We start from the raw sequence: 24,232 nt of genomic DNA on the forward strand, positions 1-24,232 counted from the left end.
CATCAAAGTATTAATTACAAGAATTTTTTAGTTTAAATATAACAATATTTTACCTTAATTAAATATTTCTTAATTTATATGGTGTTTTTTGAAGAGAATCAACACGCTACTTTCTTAATTTTTCTATTTGAGTCTCATAATAAACCATTTCTTATTTGTATATGATTTATAATCATCTATTTATATTTTATTAACACATTCGACATAAAATAAATAAATAAATAAATTAAATACCCCATGCTATACAACTACTAGTTAACATTAAAAAGATAAAGTTATGAAAAGGAGGTAGTACTTAACAAGTTTATAAAAATAAAAATAAAAAGGAAAGAAAGAAAGTACTTAGCAAAGTAGTGTGTTCATTCTCTTCAAAAAAGCAAGTAGTGCGTTCATTCTTTATTGATTTGAAAATTTATACAAATAATGTTTCTATATGCGCGGATATATTAGTGGAGGGGGAAGAGTGATTATCAACATGAGGCCTATAATAGGAAAAAGATCGCATATAATCCTTTGTGGATTATATGAATCATGACCTTTTAATGATGCTTTCCTAGTATAGCCAAATCGAGTTTCCATTTCAAAGTCTAATTGAAAATGCTTTCCTAAAGTTGTAAAAGGAAGATTACTTTGGACGAGAAAGAAATCCATTCTCAAAGATTCTAACAACTGCATATACTTTTGAATAGTTCATACTTTCCACAGATTGAAAGCATCTGATTTCGACTCAGTTCTTCCCAACCCAATAAAATTAATTTTGGAATCACTTTACCTCTTCTCTCAGTGGGCTAATCACTATCTGTCAAAGACCACATTGCCACTGCCATGTTTCAGTATCGATACAGCTTTTAAGTTTTGGCACCATTAATAATTAAATACTAACTATAAGCTAACTATTACACATTTCATTTATAATAAAAAACAAACCACATGTGTACACTAGTTCACTCTTGTTCTACAATCCTAATTATGCATAGTAAGCGTTGAACAATATCCCTCATATTAGGCCTTTCACCTTTCTTCTCCCTTAGACATTCAAGTGCAAGCTCCAAGAAGAGTTTTATGCTTGTGAACATTTTATCCCCCAACAAGGTCTCCACGGAAATAAGAAGCCTTTGATCCACCACTTCCATGATTGTACCATTGCTGGCATGTTGGTTCACATGAATGGCTAGGTTGACATCATCTTGATCACGATTGAAGTCAATCGCTTTCTGTGATGTCAAAAGCTCTAGCAACACCACCCCATAACTATAAACATCACTTTTATCTGTTAACTGGTAGTTGCGGTAGTATTCAGGATCCAAGTACCCCAACGTTCCCTGAGCACACGTTGACACGTGACTCAGTCCTGGGCTAGCCAATCTAGAGAGTCCAAAATCTGAGACCTTGGCATTGAATTCATCATCCAATAGTATGTTTGTTGACTTAATATCTCTATGGTAGATTGGAGTGTGTGCAGCAGAATGCAAGTAAGCCAATGCTTCTGCAGTTTGAAAAGCAACTTTGAGCCTTGTTTTCCAGTCTAGAAAGTTGGAACAATACCTACCATGAAGATGGTCATAGAGGGTCCCATTTGAGATATACTCATAGATCATCAGTGGAAGCTCAGATTCCACACAACACCCCAAGAGCCTGACCAGGTTCTTGTGATTCACTTGAGAGAGTATTGCAACCTCATTAAGCACTTGTTGGGTGCTTTTCAGGTTTCCCACTCTAGCTTTCTTCACAGCCACCAATGTTCCATCTTGTAATTCACCTTTGAAAACTTCCCCAAAGCCACCACTCCCCAAGAACCTCTCGTGGGAAAAACCGTTTGTTGCTCTCTTCACCTCTTTCAGTTGAAACATCCTGCAAGGCTTCTCCACAGCACTTGATTTCAGCTTATCTTCTCTTTCCTTGGCCTGATTCTCTTTATAGGTAGAGAGTTTGCAGGACTTTGTGATGATGGTCAGAACCACAGCAAGAGAGAAAAAAGTAACAACAACCCCTATTGAGACCACCAAGCTGGTTTTCCATTTGGATTTTCTCTCATACCTGACACAGGTTGCTTCAAAAGGGTTCCAAATGTGTCCCCCATTACAAAGACAGCGAAATAGGCCATTTCTACTTGTAGGGGAACACTTAGAGTCTTCAGAGCAATCCCTTTGTGTCTTGCACACTGGTTCAGGTGGAGGAGCCCATTGGATTTCAAGCCCTTCCTCCCACTGATTCGGAGGCTTGTCTTGGTTCAAATGAATTATGCTTCTGAATGCTTTGCAGCCAGAATCATGAAGCCTGATTCTGTAAGCTGAAGGTATCCCTCCAGCTAGAAAAGTGCAACAAGGGTGAAGATCATTTGCACACTCAAGTGCTCTTTTTGTGTCAACATGGCCTGAATTCTCCAAATAACGATGGCAAATACTAGAAGAAGTGCAGTTAAGTGGAGAAACCAAGAGGCGCGGGGAACAGTTAAAGAGGAACACTGTGTTGGATGAAGTTATGTTGAAAGGGAGTGACTGGTTTAACCATATACCATTGCTTCTAGGCATGTCTTGTGTGACACATGAACCTGGTAACCAAGGTGATGGCTCTACCACCATGCGTTGGTTTGAAGACATGATTCTTAGAACAAGATAGGAACTTCCGTTGAGGGTGTCGAAGAAAAGCCTTTGAGAGTGGGGATCACAACGAAGCTTGTAGTGTGGATCACCACAAGTTGAATCTGTGCTCAAAGGGTACGGAACTTGCATAGAGCCACAATTTGTACAAGTCTTCTGTGAAGAAGTGTGATGGCCAAGGACAAGGATAAGAAGAAAGGCATAGCAAAAATGGAAGTTGGGTCTCATGTTTGATTCAGCAATCATTTTTGCATGGAGAATTAGGGGAAGGAACATCTTATGATTTATGAACTCATAGATACGAGGATCAATAAATATAAAATGCTACACCTAGCTACTGTAAACGGAATAAAGTGGGGGGAATGCAAGTTAAAGGCTGCAAGAATCTACCATGTGGAATACTATTCTGGACCCGGCCTAGCCTAGGTCCAGCTTGGTCAAGTATGTCCAATGCACCAAAAAGCCTATATTATATGCAGTGGAAATTTTCAATTTATAAGAAATAACTAATAATACTTAATTATGTGTGTGCTATGTGAAGATTAATTGAAATATTCATAATAATATATCTATTTTGATATATCATAAACTCTCATATTATTTAAGAGTAAAAAAATAATGATAATTTATAAATATTTTTTTTCTCTTAATCTAAGAAAATGTCATTTTGTTAAGAATAAAATAATAAAGAATCATTGGCTACCAAAATAAATAATATCTGATAAGGTTCCAGAATGTCACAAATCTACTTATTTTCCTGTTTAGGGGTAATTTCCCTTTGAGATAACATATGATTCTCAGGTTTAATTTCCTATCAACATCAAAGGCGTATAAAGATGATCGATCTATAGCCATAGGAATTATATATGACGCCAATTTTGGCCTTTCCTGGTTTAAGTGTCCGAGTCTTTGCATCAGTCATCATCCCGCGTGGAGACCATCACTACACGCAGGCATCGACTTATTGGCTCACAGGAGGCACGTAATCCTCTATTTTGTGTCAGAAAGGAACAAATACCATAAAAATCGTGGTGATTTATGGGACCAATTTTGATACCGCGTGTATGGTCATAGAGACAACTTTTGTATAGCTATATATATTCTCTTTATAAGATGCAAAGAGAAAAGTTTTTTTGTCATGAAACCGTTTTTTTTTTCTTTAGTCAAGCAGCAGATACAATGATCATAGTGGAGAAATTACTAATTAATTAAAATATATCAAATTGCAGACGCATGGTCCATTATAATTCTTGCACTATCAGTAATGTGATGAGCCAATATTCTTCCATGTAGTATTCTGACACATGGATCATGCGCAAGCATGCACATTACACCGTTAATATCGGCTAGTGAAGTTCAATGTTCAAACAACTATATATACATGAGAATGCTTATAACACATATAAGAGTTTCCCCATTCATTAACTGGTATATTAGATATCTCTTAATTTACTTTATCAGAAAGCCACTGACAAACATTTCCTAACCTCTGGATATTTTTGAATGAATTCTTCCTCTTTTCTAGAAAGCATACAATCGCTATGCAATGGGTCCACTAAGTCCAGTTAATCAATATTCTGTAGCGGCATTTTGTTCCCCACACGGATATTCCCATTTTAGTCACTGATGTAGAATTTCCAAAGTGTAGAAAATGAAAAGATGGATTTACTTTCGCATAGCAAAAATTCGGAAAAAAGAAACTGTGTGGACAGATTCATCATATGCAAAATAAAAAAGACATAGATAGAAACATTATATATTCTCTAATCATATTAAAGGATTAATCGAATTAAAATTTTAAAAGATTATTTTAAGTCTTGTAAATTTTAAAGATTATATAAAAATATTATCAGATTTTTTATAAGACTTTTATGATAGTTTGAAAAGGATTTAAAATGACCTTATAAATTTATGAGGTTTGAAAGGATTTTATAAATTTTTAAAAACACATTCAAAATTATGAGTTAGTGAAAAAAATAATAAAAAAATGATGAGATTTTGATAAAAACAAAGTAAAATCAATATATTTTTTTAAATCTTTTAATAGCTATATTGGTTCTAGTTTTATGTCTTTCAATACTAATCTTTCTTACAATAACATCTTCTTTTTCTCATTTTTATATTTAAATAATAGATTTAAAATTATATGTTGACTTTCTAATTTTTTTTAATACTATAATTATTTCATGATAAATCTAAAAATATATTTAAATAGGATGTAATAATAATCATATACCGAAGGAGAGAGTACTGAGGGTGAAAAATTGGTATGAGAATTAGCAAGTTATGTGGATGATGAAATCAAGGGTGATACTCACAAAATATTACATCAAGTAGATGATAAACATAATTAATCAGGATAAGGAAAACATGATTAATTTTAATACACAAGAAAAATATTAATTTAATTTAGGAAACAAAGAAAAAAAAGTGCAACTTTACCGCTGCACCAGGGCTCGCCCTCAAAATTAATGATTCTTAAAAATTAATTCATCAAAATTTGTATATTTTTTATCATCAAAAAACTTTTTATAAGTTATAAAATATTATAATTGAATATCACTGAATTTTATTGTCTCTCTTAAAAAAATTTAATTAAATACCACAAGACTTATTTATACTATTAAAAAATTCTAATCGAATATCATAAGACTTTTTTATAATTTTTTTAAAATTTTTTTTTAAAATCCCAATTCAATACACCTCCTTCGATATTAAGGGGAAAAATATTTTTAAGATTTCTATTTAAAAGAATCAATACGGAATCATTTGAAAAAAGATGAAGACGAAATTTTTAAAATTTAAAGGGTCAAAATAAAAAAAATTAAAACACAAAGAACCAAAACAATAATTTAACTTATTGAGTAATGAAGTGCGCAAGACAACAAAGTTCCTACGTGCTTTGAACGTAACGGTGACTGTGTTTATCACAATCAAGATCTGATTTACTCGCGAATGCTTCTTGATCTCTGCAATCAGAAACATCTTGGAGATTTTTCCGAGTGCCAATGTTTGCAATATTTTGTGTGGGGAAATGGTGTTCATTGTACTATTGTGATCGATTAATGTGAAGTACTCTGGGTTTCTTTCTTCATGTTCTTTTTCTTTTTACTCTTTGTTGTTTTGTTCTCTTTGTGTGTGTTTCGATTTTGTGGATTTTTTTTTTAATTTGTGGGGTTTTTAGTTTCGCATAAATCATAAGAAGAGATTAGTCAGTGATTGACCAACGAATGAGGAAGTGACACGCAAAAAAAAAAAAGTGATAATAAGTATGAGAATCAATCGAGTTTAATTCTATAAAAAAATAATATATTAAAAAATACTAAAACATTGTATGAATGACAATAATATAGAAACTAAAATTACACTTAAGTTTCTTAAAAATAAGTACAGTTAAGTTGCATAAAGAAAAGTACATAAGTTTTTTTCATACTTTAATATTATTTTAATAAGCATAATTTGTCATATACACTCCACTTTACAAACAATGACTTTATGCATGTTAACAGTCAAATGGAGTGCCCAAGATAATGTGATAAACAAAGTTCACTTAGGAATGTCTTTTTGCAGTATTCGTGGCTAGGGAATTTTTTAGTTAGCACTGTCTACCGCATCATGATATCTTTGATTAGTGTGGCAATGTTCACTTAGCGATGCATTATCACAAACCCGGTTGAGTTTCTTAGTTTATCATAAAACCAACATCAAGTTTCCTATTAACCATGGTAAAAAGAAATAATAATGGCAAACACTCATCATCAACTTTCACTGGTTGCCAATATTTAATTTACTTTTATTCTCTCTGGTATTAATTTGTAATAGCTTAATGATAATCACAGCGACTAACTTCTACAAATCTCTGACTAATATTTCTTCACCTCTCGAAAGTGAGTAGCAAACTAGCAATATGATGGAGAGAATGCTATTCGTAAAACACTTGCATTAATAATTCCTTTCAATGTTATACCAACAGTTTCAAGCGTGATCACAAGTAGAAAACAATACAAGTAAAGGTTAGAAAATACGTGTTATTTGGATGGATTAAAAGAAGTGGAAAAAGTTCTCTCCACTTATTGTTTTGATCGATCTATAGAAGAGTAGATGAAAATAAATAATTTTTATCAACTTCTTTTTCAACGTATTAAAAATTTAACTTTAACTAAAAAATAAAATTATACTTTTCACTAAATTATTTTTCTTAACACCATATTAAACTATTTATAGTTAAGCATGTTTTTAATTTTTGTAAATAGGACAACATTTCCTTTTAGTTTCTTAAATGGATTACCCGAATGGGTTTTATTGTAAGCAAGCAGTTCCACATCTAATTACAGTCCGAATGTAGGAAACAGTCAAACAGAAAATTTGAATAGTGAAATAAATTCATTTATTTTAACATATAATAACTTTTAAATTGTTATATTGCATTATTTTTTTTACCATATATTTCGTTTTGTTTTCTTAATTGTGATTCTCACGTTTCAATCAATTTATTCTTTTCTTACGCATCATTTTCTTTCTATTTGAAATAAACCCCTTTCACTTTCTTTCTATTTCAAGTGAAAAGCAACTTTAAAAATATTTTTCTTTCTTTTCCTAAAAGTTGATGCATGAAATTTTTCTTTTTTTTTTCGAAAAACTTGACGCATAACACAACTGTTAATGTGGATTGGCCCAATCAATTTGGACCACCATAATTTAAGAATGGTTGAAATTGACTAATTAATTATTGGTTAATAATTTTCTTAGTCAACTCAACTAACCAGCCCTTTTTTATACATTCACTTCTTATTTTTAACATTATAAAGAATATAATATTATTTTTTTATTTATATATAATATTTGCGTAATAGTTATTTTTCTAACACATTATATTGTTCTAATGACTATTGATAATACTGTCAAATTTTTAAATTAATATATAAATAAATCTATTTAACAAAGTTCATTAAAAAAAACACATGAATCCAATATAATAAAAAAAATTAAAACATCATTTTAAAATAAATCTACCATTTGTAGGTTTGGATGGATCGGTTTACAAGATAATTCATCTTAATTGTGCATTTGGAGGGACTTCTTGGACTACCCTACATCCATAGGAAAATTAATAAGGAACGAATAATAGTACCAGAAGAATCTAATTAGTTGCTTATGATCTAATACAAAATGTTAACAATTTTCACTCCTTTCATACCAAAATATTTTGTTGAACTGTAGTTATCACAAACTATAATTAACACTTTTTTGAGACAAGCTGTGATCTCCCAGCGATGTTTTATAGAAAACTAATGAGTAATGACCATTGATTCAAATAGTAAGGAGTTTTTTTACACAGCAAAAATTAATCAAACTCCAAAATAATTTCTGAATATCAAAAGTAGCATTTCATAGAAGGCGAAACAAATCAACGTTTTGAAACTTCGAAAACAAAAGTGCATACTCAATCATCTTAAATGATAAACATTCTCTTCTTAAATTTGAAATTGTCAAAGTCAAACCAATGATGTGGCAAGTTACTTACAGATTTCTTGTAGCTCCCAGTTAGTAGGTGTTTATTATACTTCAACTGAATATAATATGCAGTCGATGCATATACTATGCTTAATAATTATTTACAGAAATTTACGTGGAGAAAAACTCCTTTAAATATGATCTCTATGCACGAGTTCATGGAAGATCAAACTGTGATGTATCTTGATAGAACATTGTGTTCTCATGAAGAAGGAAGGAGCTAGTTAGTATAGCAACAAATGTAGTGTCACACGGTCACTGCTTCTATGCCAAGCTCAGAAGTTTCTTGTTCAAAACTAGAAATAACACAGAATACTAATTTGAATCAAGCACTAGAGCATGACTTCCTTCTAGGAACTAGATGTTCCTCTGCCCCTTTGGAAACAGAATGCCTAACCCTCGCTTTTTCACTGCCATCAACCCATCTCTTTAGCCTTTCAAGCAACTTTGTCCTTTTTGAACAAGCACTGTCACTGTGATCATGACCCCTAGTATGCTCATCAAAGGAAGGATCACTGTGATGCTCCAAAAGGGAATTGTGTAGTTCATGCTCTGAGTCATAATGGATAAGTACATCATTTCTTCCAAATTCCAATTCTAAATGGTTTTTATCCTGGTTCTGTTGTTGTTCATGGTGCCTCACTAGATCATGCCTTAAACAAGCATTTGTCCACCGCAAGTAAATCAGTTCTTTAGCTTCATCTGCTCGTTCTTTCTTGGCCTGCTCCAATTCATCCAGAAGCTTTGTGTACTCTTCCCTACTTACATCTCCTGCTTCAATCTGCTCATGAAAAACCTTAAATTGTAACGATTTGGATGCTAGTAAATTTCCTTTAAGAAAGAACTTTGTTGAAATAAAATGACAGTGCAAAAACTCTTTATTGTAGCCCAATCATAAATTGTTATGCAATTGAATATTGTTAACTTTTGTAATAAATTCATATCTAGGGTGATTTTCTATTGGTTGATGTGAAAAAAAAAATTATATTGACATTGTATCAAAATTATAATCCCAAAGAATAAACCATTATATATAGTCCAACCCCTTTAATGACATGCCAATATATGATTAACATGTTAAATTTAACACTAGAAATAGATCAAAATTAAAATCATGCATACCCACTACTACTATTATTGGTGTTATTGTAGTTTATATTAGTTGATCAGAGAAACCTTTTAGATTTCAACCAGTACATGATTTTTTATACGTTTGTATTGCTTACCTTAGAAGCATAGGATTTTTCTGCTGTGTCAAGCTTCTTCAGAAGTTCATTCTTCTCATCCTGCAATTGATCCAAAGCCCTCTGCAGCTCTTCCATTTTATCCTCAAGTTTACCTATGACATCAATTTTTGTTTCCAAGGCATCACGGCTTCTCAAGATTTCTTCTTCTTCCAGTTTGAGCTTCGAAGCCTGCTCCTTCGCGAGGCGGGTTTGTGCCTTTGATTTCCTCATTAGCTTCTGAAACTTCCTCCGAAGCATTCTATTCTCAGATTTCCAACGCTCAATCTGTTCCACAACTCTGAGATATTGAGCAACAAAACTCTCCAACCTCCTATTCTGCATCTCCATCGACGAAATCTCCCTGTCCAAGAAGCCAACACGAGCAGTCTCCAGTGACAACATGTTTTTTATCTCCCCAACCACAGTTTCTTGCTCTTTCATATCACAATAGCGACCAAACTGCAAACGTAAGGCCAACTCCTTCATATGCATACCTTCAATCATGCTTCTCAGGCCATTAATCTCTTCTTCTAAACACGGGGTGTCATTGATCATCGAACTTTCAGCAACAACACTTTGATCTATTGTTGTACTATGTCCTTCATCTTCCAAACATGAAAGGCTATGACTATGACAACTTTCTTCATAGTTTGGCTCAAGATGGGAATTGGTTTCGTGGGAACTTCCTTCATTTAGTGATAAAGAAGAGGTTTTAGAGAGGCTTTTCTTTGCCACGAACCAAGCATAGATGCAACCAGCAAAAGACACAGCCAAAGGAACACCAGCTTTGAGGATAATTGGCTTTATTAGGACCTCAGGCTTTGATGTTGTGTTTTCCATCCTGAACAACAAAGACAAGTTTCAGCAATTTGATTTGGTTAGGCTTTTATTTCCATCAAAACCCAATGGAAGAAGACACCAAAAATCTTAATTTGATCCTTGTTGTGTGTTGTGTTAGCAATGGTTTGAAAGATGGTTTGCATAGTAGTATTATTTTGTGGCATTGGCATTGCTTTTTCTTTGGTTTAGAGGAAGAAGCACAATGATATAGCTTTTTGACTTCCCCAACACCACCAAATGCTGTCAACTAGCCTTGTTCGTGCTCTTTGGAATCTAATTCTTTTCTGGATTAATAAAATTTCGGGCTTCTTTTCTTCTATTTGAAATCATACGTGGGATGTTTTAGTTTCCACATGTTCAAAGCTTGAACATACATAGGGGTGTCCATTGGGAATTACCAATTTCGAGGAGTGCACTTCCAATATTCATTCAAGGTCAATGCTCCGTTGCCGCGAAAAAATATTCTGCATTTTTTTTTTGTGGGATCAGACATATGGTGTAAAACTATGTATAGTAACATCAAATAATTTTTTTATATCATGCTAGGAAGTATTCATTAATTTTATTCATCATTATTTTTGGTTGATCATTATTTTTAAGAAAGTTTTTTTCTTTTTATTTTTTTTATTTACAGGACTTAAATCTAAGATTTTTCTCAAAGGAATTAAAGCCAGTACCATTTAGATTAAAAATTTGTTGATTAAATATTTGTTTTTATGCTTTAAATTATTTATACAAGTAAGTATAAATAATTTATGTGCTCTTGGTATAATAAATCTTTTACTAACTTATTAAAAAAAATCTCACTAATTTAGTTTTTCTATTTTCTATTTTTTTGTATCATATGATTATGGTAACACAAACCGCCTTGTCCAGTGGTAGGATCGGAGTAATACGTATGGGATCGTAGGTTTAATTAAAATAGTAGTACATTCATGTAAATTTTTTACATTATCAATTAATTATAAATGTATCATTAAAAATAGTTGATTTTATGCTAATTATTTTAAATCATGTTGTAGTGTTACTTAATTGATTGAGAATGTAAATTTTTTATATTAATAATTTTAAAAAAATTAAAATCTTAAATATATTATATTAAAATTTTAAATTTCCTTAAAAAACATGGATATAATAAATACTGTGTTTTTTAATACACTAAATACATTATTTTCTAATCAAAAATATTTTTATCATATACTAAAAAATTTCATTCTTTAAGCCGGTTTGATTATCTAAATACTTCTTTTTTGTCATATAAATACGTACTCTAATAATCTAATGCAACGTATTCATGTCATAGCTTTAATTGCACAAATCTAAAGTCAAGTACATTTTGTGTGCTTATCACTAGCGAGACCAATTTTGTCAATTTTCAATGTTCAATAATTTACTTATTGTAGTCGTCAATGCTCCTAAATAAAACCCTACTTTTAGAGACCAACATTAAGCCTTTAGAATTAGATATTTAGGATAAATCCATTTAAGACATTAAAGAAGCATATTTCATCCCTATTTTCTTTTCTCTTACACTTTTACATTTAATGGTAAGACAATAAATAAACAATAAAGAAAAGTGAAAATATTATATAAAAAGGAAGACAATAGTAAAAAATTAATTAATATAGAATAAAAAAGATAAGAGGAAAATTATATATATATATCCTTTTATTAATGATGTATTTTTTATGTTATTAATGATGTATTTTGGGTTAGGCCTAGTAATTAAAATAAAAAAAAACCTTTTTCGTTATATTAGTGTCAAATTTCAATCAACTGTAAAAAATATTATAAAGAAAATGTCAAAAATAATATCGCTAACATTCATCATAAACATCAATTTCTAATTAAATTTTACACTGTCAAGTATTGTTAACTCGAAAACGTATCCATTACATCATGCCAAGAATTGTAATTCCTATCTGTTAAGGAAAGGATATGATTAATACCTTTGCGGTCTCAATAATTTAATTGAAATTGTGGTTGGTTTTTATTATATTGAACACAAAAGGCATCAATTAAACAAAAATGATGGAACCACCTCATACTTCAAAGCTAAGAATTTGTAAATACAGCTAGCTGTTAAAACTTCTTTATTGTCTCAAGACCTCCATTGTTTACTGAGTAAAACATAAAGATACAGATATTTCTATTATAATATTTAGATTACAGATCTCACAAGTTCATTTTTTAAAAAATTTATTGTTTTCTTTCATTTCTCTTTTTTCACATATATCTTCTTTCAAAAAAACAATTTTATTTGAAACATCATGTGTTAGGTCTAAATATGAACACCTCCCGATGAAATTCTAACCAAATGCACTAAACATTAATTGAACTGGACTTAAATATGCCATTCTAGTCGTGAAAAACTTATAACGATATATTTTGATTGCACAATGATCATTATTTTCATTTACACGCTTACTTCAAATAACCAAATATAATAACAGCGTTTCCAATATGAACATAAAACAAAACCTCCATGCACGGGGATAATGGAAAATTGGAGTAACATTGGCACCAACTGGCTGTGTTGACCACAGCCATTATTAGTCGCTTCCCAGACCAAATCAGGATGCTATTTTCTTCCACAAAAACATAAATAGCACGCCTGAGAATTTGCACAATTGATATATACTAGCCTCTTTGGGATATGATCACCAGGCTCACTAAAACAATGGTATGTGCCTGAAAACAGACACATAAAAAGTCACACGAACAAATAGACTACTCTCAAATTCCTTGAATATGAATTAAACAGCAAGAGATTAGCTAGACCACCTGCGGCATTTAAGTATCTGTTAATTGAATTGCAACAATGTACTATGTATGATTTTCAGACTCAGATAAACAGACACAAACTCAAACTGGAAATCCAAAATCCAATGACGTTATTCTAGAAACAATCCTCTCTCATTTGGCTTGTTTCTAAATTGCCCCTTAAAATGAAATGTTAGTCCCTTCAGAAACTTGTTTGACATAAAATTAAGACATAAAAACTTTATTTGTATCCTTAACACAAAAAAGGACACTACCAATAAGACTCACAGTACAGGACAGGTGAACAGAAGCACAGAAACATGCCCTAATCTTGCAGAGCACAATTTATCAAAGTAGATGCAACAGAAGTTGGCACCAATTCATTATATTATACAACATAAGAATACTGACCACCTGAAGCAGATCAAGAAAGTTCAAATCCGGCATTTGAACTGATGGCATATAGAAGCTTTGCTCTCAAAGTGCCTGGACGTTTGTATGTTGGAAGCTGTAATCATTGAAAGATGGAACATAAAAGTGTAAATAAATCTGAAATATGACAAGAGATTACCTTAAAATGTCAACTATTTTGTCTCAAGTGACTCAAATCACTAAATGGACAGAGTTAGTTAATGGACATCCAAAAGTCCATACTTCTTCCTAAGAAACCAATTTTCATGATATTTTCACTATGAGATTATGAAATTTTCAAGATTCTAAAGTTCAATGTCATATAACCCACAAGTAACATAACCATGTCTTCCGTCTTCCCTATTACTATATTAGTATTACCTTAAGGGTATTGTAGCAGGTTGAAGCTGATGGAAGCCGATCTACATCTTGTCCTCCAATTGTTGCCCAAAGAGGAACATCACATGCAACCTTTGTAAACAAATAGACATGAATGCCAATCAATGGAATCAAGACATTTTATTATTTTTAGGGATTCTTCCAACCCATAACTGGATCATGATGTTGCAAAGGAGGGAGAGAAAAGCAGAAATCCTAGAAACCAAAGGCTGGTACAAAATAAAGGCTGTAACTAATGCAACCCTTTCAACTCATAGCAAGCAATTAAAGCACTAACATCTAATGAAAAACTGATTCGTGCATAAATCCCATCTAGGGAAACAAGTTATTTTAGATAACTGATCAGAAGAGTTCAAGACGCTTTGCTTCCTAACTCTATTGTTGTCCTTAATGTACTCTGCTTGAGTAACAAAAAATACAAACCAAGCTTTAATCATTTAAGAACAAAGCAAAATGGGAACATAGAGGAGTTAGTATAAATGATTTTGAATGCCCATCAATCATAAAAGATCAAGAACATACCTTGTGGATGGTAAAAGGTGGCTGCAAGTATTTGAACCCAAGTAATGGGGCACGAGAACAACTGGTGACAAATTTAAGAAGCATACAGCGCTCTTTAGGTTCAAAGCCTTTAATTACCTGTACACAGTTGGCAGAAAGCAGAAAATAAACATAGATATCTTAAAATTGGCATCTGCACAAATAGCATGCATGAACTCTTCAATATAACTCATGAGGCTGAAAAAATGGCCAAATGTTGCATTCTTTGGTAATCAACATGTACAAAATTCACAAACTAGTAAGTTTGTGTGTCAGAGAGAGAGAGAACCAGTGGTTCAACCAAATTCACCCCAAAAAAATGAAACCTATAGCCTTTGCTTGGAGAGGGAAAGAAGAAGGGGAGTTCCCTGCTTCTTTAACTGTAGAGGATTTACTTCATCTATAAGCCAAACAACAGAAAATATAAAGAAATAACTTTGGCTCTTGTCAACAATCAAGTGCTTTTACTCAAATAGGAATCTACATAGTAATAATATAGCCTTTGTATGTATCTGTCCGATCAAAATTCTAGAAGAACAAATTGATTGTTTGAAAATAATAAAGAAAGCACAAACAATAATACATCATCTTAAATAATTTGTATTACACAGAAAGCTGTAATACCACTCAAAACAAATTAGACAAATATTCATGAAAATCGTATACATATATATAGTATTAGATACAAATACCTCCCAAAAAATCTTGATTGGGCGGCTTCCCTCATTGTAACCACCAGTGTATCGTGTGTTGTTTTTCAAATCATCAATGTCAATATCATAATTGCCACCTGAAAGCAACTGTGTTCTTGTATATCTAAGAAATCTTCCTGCCAAAATGAACTCACTAAAACATATTTTTCACAGTATGAATTATTTTGCACATCGGTTGCAGTTGGTGAGTAAACAAATGCATCTTGATTTGGGGACTCTATTTATGACTTTTTTCTCTTATTATGGCATTCCTTTGCACAAATTAAAAAGCTACTTCAGAAGTGATACAGCAGACAATAATAGTAAATGCAGAATTCTATCACAAAAATGTCCTGCTGCCTTTTGTGCGAGAGAAGAGGAAACAGTATACTTGCAAACAAAGTAAGAAAACCTTTTCAACACACTAAGAAAAAGAAGATACCTGATTAAATTCACTAGCATTGAATAACTTCAACCAGGCTGGAGATATAAGATCAGTTAACCCTCTATAAAATGCATTTGAAAAGGGCAATATCTGCAATTTCAACATTGTCACATATATACACATGATACAACAGGGAATACAGAAGTGAATAACCTGCATTATACTACAGTAAATGATGGTAAAACCTGTTGGTTGAGTTTGTAGTCTGCCATTGCATGTATGTACTGCATCTTGTTCTCATTTGTCACAGAAATATCTTTGCCACCAGATTTAAGTTCCACCACATACCTTTTGCCCAATGATTCTTCAGTAACTGTGAAATCAAGAGAGAGCTCCTTGACATCACCGTCATAATTCTGCATGAATGAGCATGTGAACCTTCCAGTAGTTTGATAAAATGCCAGAACAGGAATACACAGTACCCACCCAAGTCAAACATAATCAAGCTAAATTAAAAAATGAGACAAAGAAAAAACCTGATTCCTGACCCTAAAATCAAACTACATTAAATGAAGAATGAATAACATTAATGAAGTTTTAAGGTTGTCACAAGTAATACTTTTATTCTAGAGTTATATAGCATCCGGTTGCTACACGTACTGATAACTGCGAAATTTGAGCTAAATTAATAGTCATTTTTGGTTAATAATGATAATGATTTCTTCACTTTATTATTGTTTTTAACGAGATAACGAAGAAATTAACATCTGTGCAAATGTTTGATTAGTAGAAGTCAAAAGGAGAAGAACTGAAGTGCTTTAGAGGAAAATTGATGAAAAATGTGGAAGAAAAATCATTGTAGAAGAGTTGAAAGAATTCGACAACTCGCTCAGTGCACAAATCAGGCTCAGCGCGCAACTCTCGCTCAACGGGCGAAGCCAAGCTCAACGCCAAGTCTCGCTCAGCGCGAAGGTCAGGCTTAGCACGAGAAGGTCCACAAGGAAAAGCCCAGGGCTCGCTCAGCGCACAGATGCGCGCTTAGTGCGAAGTCAGCATGAAAAATAAGCTACCTTAGGCCTATAAAAGGAGTAGAAGGCAGAAGGAAAAGACACACCGAGTCTCAGAGCTCTCCAGTGCAAAAATCCAAAGTCTAAGCCTCTCCCCTAGGGGAAACCCCCTTTTCTTAGTCATTCCCCATTTTCTTATTACTAGTCATCTAGCCCTTTCTTTTATTAGCCTTTAAGTGTAAAGTCTCTCATAACTATAAGAGGCTAAACCCCCCGTAGTTGGAACCTAGCAGTCAAAACCCTTGTAATGTAACTGTTCTTCTTATCTATTAATGCAATTTCAATTTGTATTATTCCTTTTCTGCTTTTCATTGTTATTGTGTGGTTTGGCCATCCATTCATCTTTTTTTAAGGGTTATTCATTGGAAAATGATAATTTCTAAAGAACTGGGAAAGGGCATCTTAACATTGCATTGTTAGGAATAGAGTGACTTTGTTGTGTCTCTGCGTACGTCTTTATACTTAATGTTGTTTATGATTTCATCTTTGCAAAGGAATTTGAGAGAAAGAATACATAAATTAGGCTCGTCATCCTGAGGGATCAGGGTTGAGCATACTAGTAGATGTAGGTGGAAACTGGGAACAGAAAAAAACATTTTCTTGTTGTCTTTTTCTTTTGCCTTTTACCCTCAAATTTCACACTTACAATTTCTTTCCTCTTCTACTTCTTCTATTGCTTACAAATTGGGTATTTACCAACGCAACTACAAACAAATTCCATGTGAACTCGACACTCGGTCTTCCGTTTTAATCTTTACTACTTGTGATAAAATTGGTACACTTGCCAATCTATTAACACCTACCCGGCAAGACATGGACTCTTTTGAGCAATATTCACATATACAATATTATTTATGCCTAAGTAGGATTGCAAATGGACCAGGCTGTCTACAGAAGGAGAAAAATTTAGGTGTCAAGCCAGCATCAAACCAAGTCAAAATTCAAAAAACATGGATCCTAATATAAAGCAATGCGAGTCATTTTGAATGGTCCTGAATCCTGATTAATTTTGGCAAAATATTTATAAGAATGAGATGGAAAACAACATGGATTTGTCTCATGGGTTTACCTTGACATACATAAGGTTCCTGTATAGCTCTGGATCAAGTGTTGATAATTCATCAAGAAAGCTATATCGTCCCAATAGCTTTTGTACAAAGACATGGGAGAAAGAGTAATCAAGTAATATTCCTTCATATAGAGCTTTACCCACTACTCTTCCAAGGAATTCAATCATCTGAAGACCATTCTCCAAATATCTGGCAGATGCAGTTGGAATTAGAAGTCTGTCTGAAGTCGAGTTTTGGGAAAAGAGTCCATATCTAAGACAAAAGGAAAAGGTTTCAGTTTATAAAGTCACTCCTAGGTCCTGAAAGAGGCAATAACCAAGAAACAAAAAGCAAGAAAGTACAAAATAGCTTTTCAAACTTACTCGGGAGAAAATGCTGCTTTTGATATGTCAGTCAGAAACTCTTTAGACAATCCACCATAGTCCAGGCCAGCCTCAAGAAGACCACATTCACTGACAAATGATACATGGATGGATGACTTCAACCTTGACCCAAGGGAATTTAATTGCCGAAATCCATCTTCAACAATATGGCCCCGACGTATTACTATCTCAATGGCCCGTGAACCAGGTTCAGAAATTTCACCAGCCATTTTTCGGGATGCTTTGTCCATCTTGATAAATTCACGAAACATCTCAACTCTATTTCAGGGATAAAACAGCCAATTGAGTACTTTCTATAATCAGTAGTAGACTATATCATGTGTTACATACAAGACAAATGAAATGACAAGTTGCAATCAAATACAATTCAATCACTCTACTTTTCTTAAGAAGAAACAAATCCAATTCAATCACATTGATCAATACTCTCATTGACAATAGTTCTCACTTTTCAAAGTTAATTTTAATCGCTTGTCTTCAATTATGGCTTCCTAATGCTTAACAAATAATGTAGATAAATAAATGCAACCACTCATGTAATCAATATCCACTATTTCATAAGATAAATGAGTAATATTCCCAAATGATTTTCCATGAACATATCAAATTTAAAATAGTTTATAAGATAAAGACATGACATATTAACAGTAATCTTTTAAGGTGAACTCATTTATTGATTCTCAAATCTCAATTTGATCAGTCAACAGTAGAATAAAAAACTTCGTACCCCATTGCCAGCTCTTCGCTATGCGAAGGTATGGGGGAGGGATGTTGTACGCAGCCTTACCCTTGCATATGCAAAGAGGCTGTTTCCGGATTCGAACCCACGACCAACAGGTCACCAAGGCACAACTTTACCGCTGCACCAGGGCTCGCCCTCTAGTCAACAGTAGAATGAACAAATAAAAATAAGGTATGAAGGTACCTTGAAAGTTTTGCTGGATTAAGTTAATTAAGACAACCAGAGTGGCTAGATAACCAAATTAAGACTAACTTTTTTTGCAACTTGTACTTTCTACTCACAAAAGAAAAATTGATATATAAATTCAGGCTGGCTGCAACCCAGGTCATTTAGCTCTTTTTTACATGTATCTTATCCTTCTAAAGATCAATTGAATGTGACAGCTGAAATGTCACAAAGATATAAAGAACATAATAGCATAATTGCATAAAACATTTATCTCAAGAAGCAAGAGTCCTCTTAATGGTCATGGAGTTATTAGTTACCTTTCCTCAAAAGGGAAAACATGAGGAACAATGGTGACAACAGAACCTACACTCAGTGAAGCTGATGAATCATCAGATCTCAGGTTGGTTGCTAAAACTTCATGAGTTCTGGCAGCAACTGCAATTGGTGGCCGGCTTTTTCTAGCAGGAGAAAGCCACAAAGCAGGAGGGCAAAATGGGTGTCTGCAATCCCTTTCATACAGTAAATGTAAGCATCTGACAGCACAATCCATGAGAGGCCTATTATGATGACCACTAACATGGGACAAGCCATTATAAACCAAGGTATTGAGCATTGACGCAATTCTTCTTTGCTGCTCTATTTTGAATGGAATCTAGAAGCATTATATCCCGAAAAGTTAGTTTTGAAAATGTGAACTAATTGATAAAAGGACAGGGACAAGGAGAAATCAAGCAGTTACCTGTTTCTCATAGAACTCTATGTCATCAAGAACTAAAAGCAGGTGAGAATAGGTTGCACAGAAAAGATGAAGCATGGCAAACATATCCTTTGGAACGCCTTGTGGGCCATGCCTCATAGGTTCTGTGTCCCATACATCTGATGAATCGTCATTCACTCTGCTAGGCTCAGAGTGACTGCCAATGGAATCTATGCAATCGGTCGCTGCTTGTGACCTACCTGTAAATTTATGAAGTACGTTGACCCACTTATTAGCCCCATCTTTACTGACATGTTTTTGCATCTTCTCAAAGGCTTTGTGTTTGCTGCTTTCACTTGTGTGATTATCAGAATTATTTTTGTCTTCAGAAAAAAAGGAATCCTCCAGTACACCCCATAATCTCACAAGAAATCCAGGAGTGAATGCTAGCATGTTGAGAACTGATAATGGGCCACGAATTGGACTCAAAACTGAAAATATTCTAAGTAAGTTAGAATAAAAAAGTGCAACATCACACAATTCTAGCTTCCCCAGACATGCCAGGTCATTTGAGATCACAGTCGCAGCCTTGTTATTGGCATCTCTATCTATTGATGCCAAAAGATTTTTGAGATGCCACTGCTGACAAACAGGCCTAAATTGATCCATGTATGACATTATTATGGATTCATCGGTTGCTTCACCCTCATGCCGAACTGTATCAACTGGCTGTGTTGAACTTTCAACATCAATTTGAAGGGCTTTCTTTTTCTTTTTGACCCATCCAATATTATCAAGACAAGCCAGTAGGGCCTCTGCTAGAGTAATAACAACACGGACATACAATGCATACTCTAAACCTTGATTGAAGGATTCATTCTCATTCCCTGTTGCTAGGCATATACTGTTAGTGAGGGCCCAACCAACTGGTGGAATAGCCTTGAAAGAGACAAGTATTTCTGATTTGACGAACTCCAACATCTCCATCAAAACTTTCTCTTTCAAAATCTGTCATCACCTGTCAGAGTTTGATCAGTTCTGATATGTTTAAATCATAAACCATAATCTATGAAGTTATATGATCTTACTGACTTCAGGTGAAAGCTTAATAGAAGGCATATTCAAGAATTAACTTCAAATTCTAACAATTCAATTAAGGCTCATTATTTTTAATTTCATCTGTCACAGGAAAACAGCATCTCAATATACATCAGAGAGAGGTTTCCCTCACCATCAATAATATAAAATAATGCAATTAGGCAAAAAAAATGATAATAAATTTGATAGCTAAGGGTGAAAATTCACCTTTGAACCATTATTTTTTTACTTTTTAAAGAAAAATATATTGAGTGTTTTCAGTTTAGAAATGTAGTAAACTGAATGATAGATACTATAAAATACAAAACTTAGCTCTAAAGCAAGAAAGATTCATCTTTGATTTAGCAAACTTACAACATCAAACAAATTATGTGTGCATAGAAAAACCAAATGTGCATGCACGATCATCAACTCAGAAGGTAAAGAATTGGCACCAGTTTAAGTAAATTATACATATGGGTTACATTTACATGATCTGTCACAGCCTTAAAGAAGAAAAAAATTAAAAAATTCAAAACAGAATAAAAAACAATAAAAGAGACCAAGTTGTCATTAAAATAAAAGAGCGGACTAATAATTTTGCAGGCGAAACTGTTCTAGTTTAATGATGCTTACCAATAGAGTCCGGAAGCATGGAAACAAAATAGATTTGTGCTTTAAAGCAGGTAGAAGAACAGGTGGGAGATGTTGCACTAGCCAAGGTATAGTCAGAAGATAAACAAAAAACTGCTTAGCAGCATGGTTGACATCCAGTGCGCCAGGCACTTCTACATCATAGTTTGTCAGATAAAATGGCCGCACAGCTAAAGTTATTGCACTTGCAGTAATGAAAAAAAAATCATCTGCCTGGGTGATACTCTTTGACTGAGAGGAATGATTTTCTAATGCACTAATATATCTGCCAATAGACACATAACATCCACTTTTATTACCCCCCAGGAACTGAATTAAATCTTTCACTGCTAAATCTGCATCTAAGTGGTTGTCATCTGTAATGCCTTTCCATCCTTTCAGATCAGTTAACATTACAAGAACACGCATAGCTAGAGATGTGACAATAGTAATATCTTGAGCCCTTGAATTGCATTCACTAAACTCCAAAAGAATGAAAAAACTAAGAGAAGTCAGTTGTCGTGCCTGGTATCTCCATATTGTTCTTTCTTCAGTTGTACCAATTGCCAGAAAACAAAAGTTCTGCTTTGAATCTAACCAAAGACAAAAATAGATCCATTAGTAATGTATTAAATAGGTATGTTAAACGAAAGGAAAAAGGAGGGGTGAGGGTGGGGCAGGGGAAACAGCTCCTTTGAACTCTCAAAACTAAGAAAAACAGACCAACAAAAAGTATGTTGGCATTCATAATCATATAATCACTTGTCATGTCATTCAGTTAAAATGAGTTGCATAATTGGAAAGTGATCTTGAAACCCAATAAAAGACATCTGATTGAGGGGATATACCAGAAGATTTCAGGCTTTCCAGTAGGATTGTAAAGCACAGCTTCATAGAATCTATTCTCTTGCTGTGGACCTTCTGATGCTGAGTTGAGATACGGGTGATAAAGAACAGAAATGGTCTCAACAAATTGTTTGAAATCCAATTTGCTGTCATCACACCAGCATAATGATTCACCGCTATCTCCCACTCCTGCTGAAGCTGCAGGGAAATCATCTTTGTGACCTTGAAGCGCCTCCATACTCTCTTTTAACATTAAGAAAGAGCCGTTATTTCTCCATTGTGATACAAACATGAGGTGCAAATGAAAACTATAAAGATACTAACAAATTGTAGTTACCAACATTCTAATGTTGAGTTTACTAAAAAGTAGGCCTCAAATATACAAATTTTTGTTTTCAATGATTTTAAGTTCATTGTTTCATTTATTGAACAAAATAATATCAAGCATTGTCATCTAAAAGCATCAAGTAAAATATACTAAGAAAATCTGGACACTCTTACATTTCACTTTGTAACCCATTGCTTCTCTAAGCATTCAAGAAATGACACTGAATAACAGCTCCCAAACACAAAAGCTGGCATAAAAGGGAAGGCACAAGACTGGCTCCATAGTGGGGTCTAGGGAAGGTAAGATAAGATATACACATAGTCATGAGCATATAGGTTATTTCCACAACCAGAACTCATGACCATGAGATCACATCAGGCTGCAATTTTTCCATTGTACCAAGGTTCATTAAGAAGCATAGACACTTCTAAATGGTAGCCATGTTATAATAGACTACATCAACTTAGGGTCTATCATTCCTCCCTATACTTTTAGTTAATCAGTTAGAATTACAACTGATTGTTGTAACTGCTTTATAGCTGACCTCACCTAATGGGACAAGACTTTGTTGTTGTTGTAACTGCTTTAACAGACTCCAAATGTTTACAGCTGTGGCTCACTCATCTATAGATATGAGAAATTACAGCCATGTCAAAAGATAAGAACAACAGCTTCTTCTTTTTTTTCTGAACCTTAGTTTTCTTTTCTCTCTCGATTTTCTCATAAACTTGTAATTATAATGTGTCAAACAAGTATCAATGTCAGACACTGCATGAACACTTTGAATGTTTCTAGTTGTATTTTTTTTTTTTTTGCTTTTTTATAATTTCAGTATTTCACACCACAATAAAATTGAGTACAATAACATGAATTCTCTCTCTCTCTGATTTAAGGTTTTTATTTATATTAATTTTAGATTAATTCTTTTTTATAAAGACCATATGTATCTTCTGCCGATGGCAATATGCTCAAGCCGAGTAAGACCAGTATGGGTGCCCTCCACGTATTTAACAGAGTTGCATACTACACAGAGCCTGAACTTGAAACTTAAGCTAGAATAACTTTGTACAATTGATCCAGGTGGTCGGTGGTTGGTTAATTTTATATGTTATAACTTTGTCGTGTAATGTAATTTGTAAAATTTATCCTATTCCGACACCCATGTGGTATGGTAATTTTTTAAAATCAGGGAAATCGGAAGCAAAGACGAAGAACCTGAATGAAGAGCGCAGCAGAAGCAGCTCTTTTTGCGTAATTGCGAAGTTCTCTTTCCCGAGAGACCTTCTGAAGAAGCGCGTCTCTCGTTATCTCCTTCGCACTTGCTCCTCTCAACGATACCTGAACAGTGAAAATTAACAACAACCTTCCATAATCAGAACCGGCGAGTAATGATCAAAATCATAATTACTTGAATAATTGATTGCGGAGGCAAATCTGGAGATGCATTCATGCGAAATTAAGGAACGAGATTGATTGATTCATTGTTTAAAGGTAAGAGGAGAGAGTGAGTAGCTACCTGCTGTTTACGAGGTGCGTCCATGGAAATCACGAACAGAGGCTCAGCTCAATTCCATTTGCTTCCCCTTCGTATCATCTTCAAGCGCTCTCTTTTTCTTTGCTTTATTTTTAAGTTAATTTTCAAAGTGGAAAAACAAAACAAGGAGAAGTATGTTTTAAGTTTTTTTGCGTCATAAAAGTTTGACCAGTGATATTTTTAAATTTTATCGAAAACAAAGTGTTGTCATTATTATTGGTCGATTTTTCCCATGCCCATGATGACAACTCTACCCACAAAAAATATTCATAATAGTAGGCTAAATATTCCCTCGAATTATAATAGAGTTAAGAATA

At 33.6% G+C, this 24,232-nt stretch overlaps 3 protein-coding genes across 6 annotated transcripts; all 3 read right to left on the reverse strand.

Moving 5' to 3' along the window:
• Positions 1-345: 345 nt before the first annotated feature.
• On the reverse strand, positions 346-3,063 carry LOC100804678 (wall-associated receptor kinase-like 20). Its single transcript, XM_003553524.5, has one exon. It carries the CDS (start codon positions 2,874-2,876, stop codon positions 945-947), a length of 1,932 nt encoding a protein of 643 aa, XP_003553572.2. The 5' UTR covers positions 2,877-3,063; the 3' UTR covers positions 346-944.
• A 4,963-nt stretch (positions 3,064-8,026) lies between these two features.
• LOC100805210 (protein CHUP1, chloroplastic) lies at positions 8,027-10,983 on the reverse strand. The gene is made up of 2 exons (XM_006604540.4): positions 9,341-10,983; positions 8,027-8,895 (listed from the first exon to the last, which is right to left on the reverse strand). The coding sequence occupies exons 1-2, from the start codon at positions 10,178-10,180 to the stop codon at positions 8,440-8,442; spliced, it is 1,296 nt and encodes a 431-aa protein (XP_006604603.1). The 5' UTR covers positions 10,181-10,983; the 3' UTR covers positions 8,027-8,439.
• A 1,567-nt stretch (positions 10,984-12,550) lies between these two features.
• Positions 12,551-24,057, reverse strand: LOC100527169 (E3 ubiquitin-protein ligase UPL7). Of its 4 annotated transcripts, none has more exons than XM_003553526.4 (15): positions 23,898-24,057; positions 23,597-23,719; positions 22,056-22,296; positions 21,211-21,800; positions 19,540-20,505; positions 19,118-19,452; positions 17,870-18,148; positions 17,507-17,759; positions 15,616-15,786; positions 15,428-15,520; positions 14,986-15,093; positions 14,276-14,392; positions 13,736-13,825; positions 13,358-13,451; positions 12,551-12,871 (listed from the first exon to the last, which is right to left on the reverse strand). In XM_003553526.4, the coding sequence occupies exons 1-14, from the start codon at positions 23,919-23,921 to the stop codon at positions 13,368-13,370; spliced, it is 3,474 nt and encodes a 1,157-aa protein (XP_003553574.1). In that variant the 5' UTR covers positions 23,922-24,057; the 3' UTR covers positions 12,551-12,871; positions 13,358-13,367. The 4 variants fall into 4 exon arrangements, with proteins under 4 accessions (XP_003553574.1, XP_006604606.1, XP_006604604.1 ...); XM_006604543.3 differs by having other exon boundaries at positions 12,551-12,964; XM_006604541.3 differs by having other exon boundaries at positions 13,355-13,451.
• Between the last annotated feature and the right edge of the window lie 175 nt (positions 24,058-24,232).

This window comes from Glycine max, chromosome 19 (assembly GCF_000004515.6).
Source record: "Glycine max cultivar Williams 82 chromosome 19, Glycine_max_v4.0, whole genome shotgun sequence".
Lineage (NCBI taxonomy): Eukaryota > Viridiplantae > Streptophyta > Magnoliopsida > Fabales > Fabaceae > Glycine > Glycine max.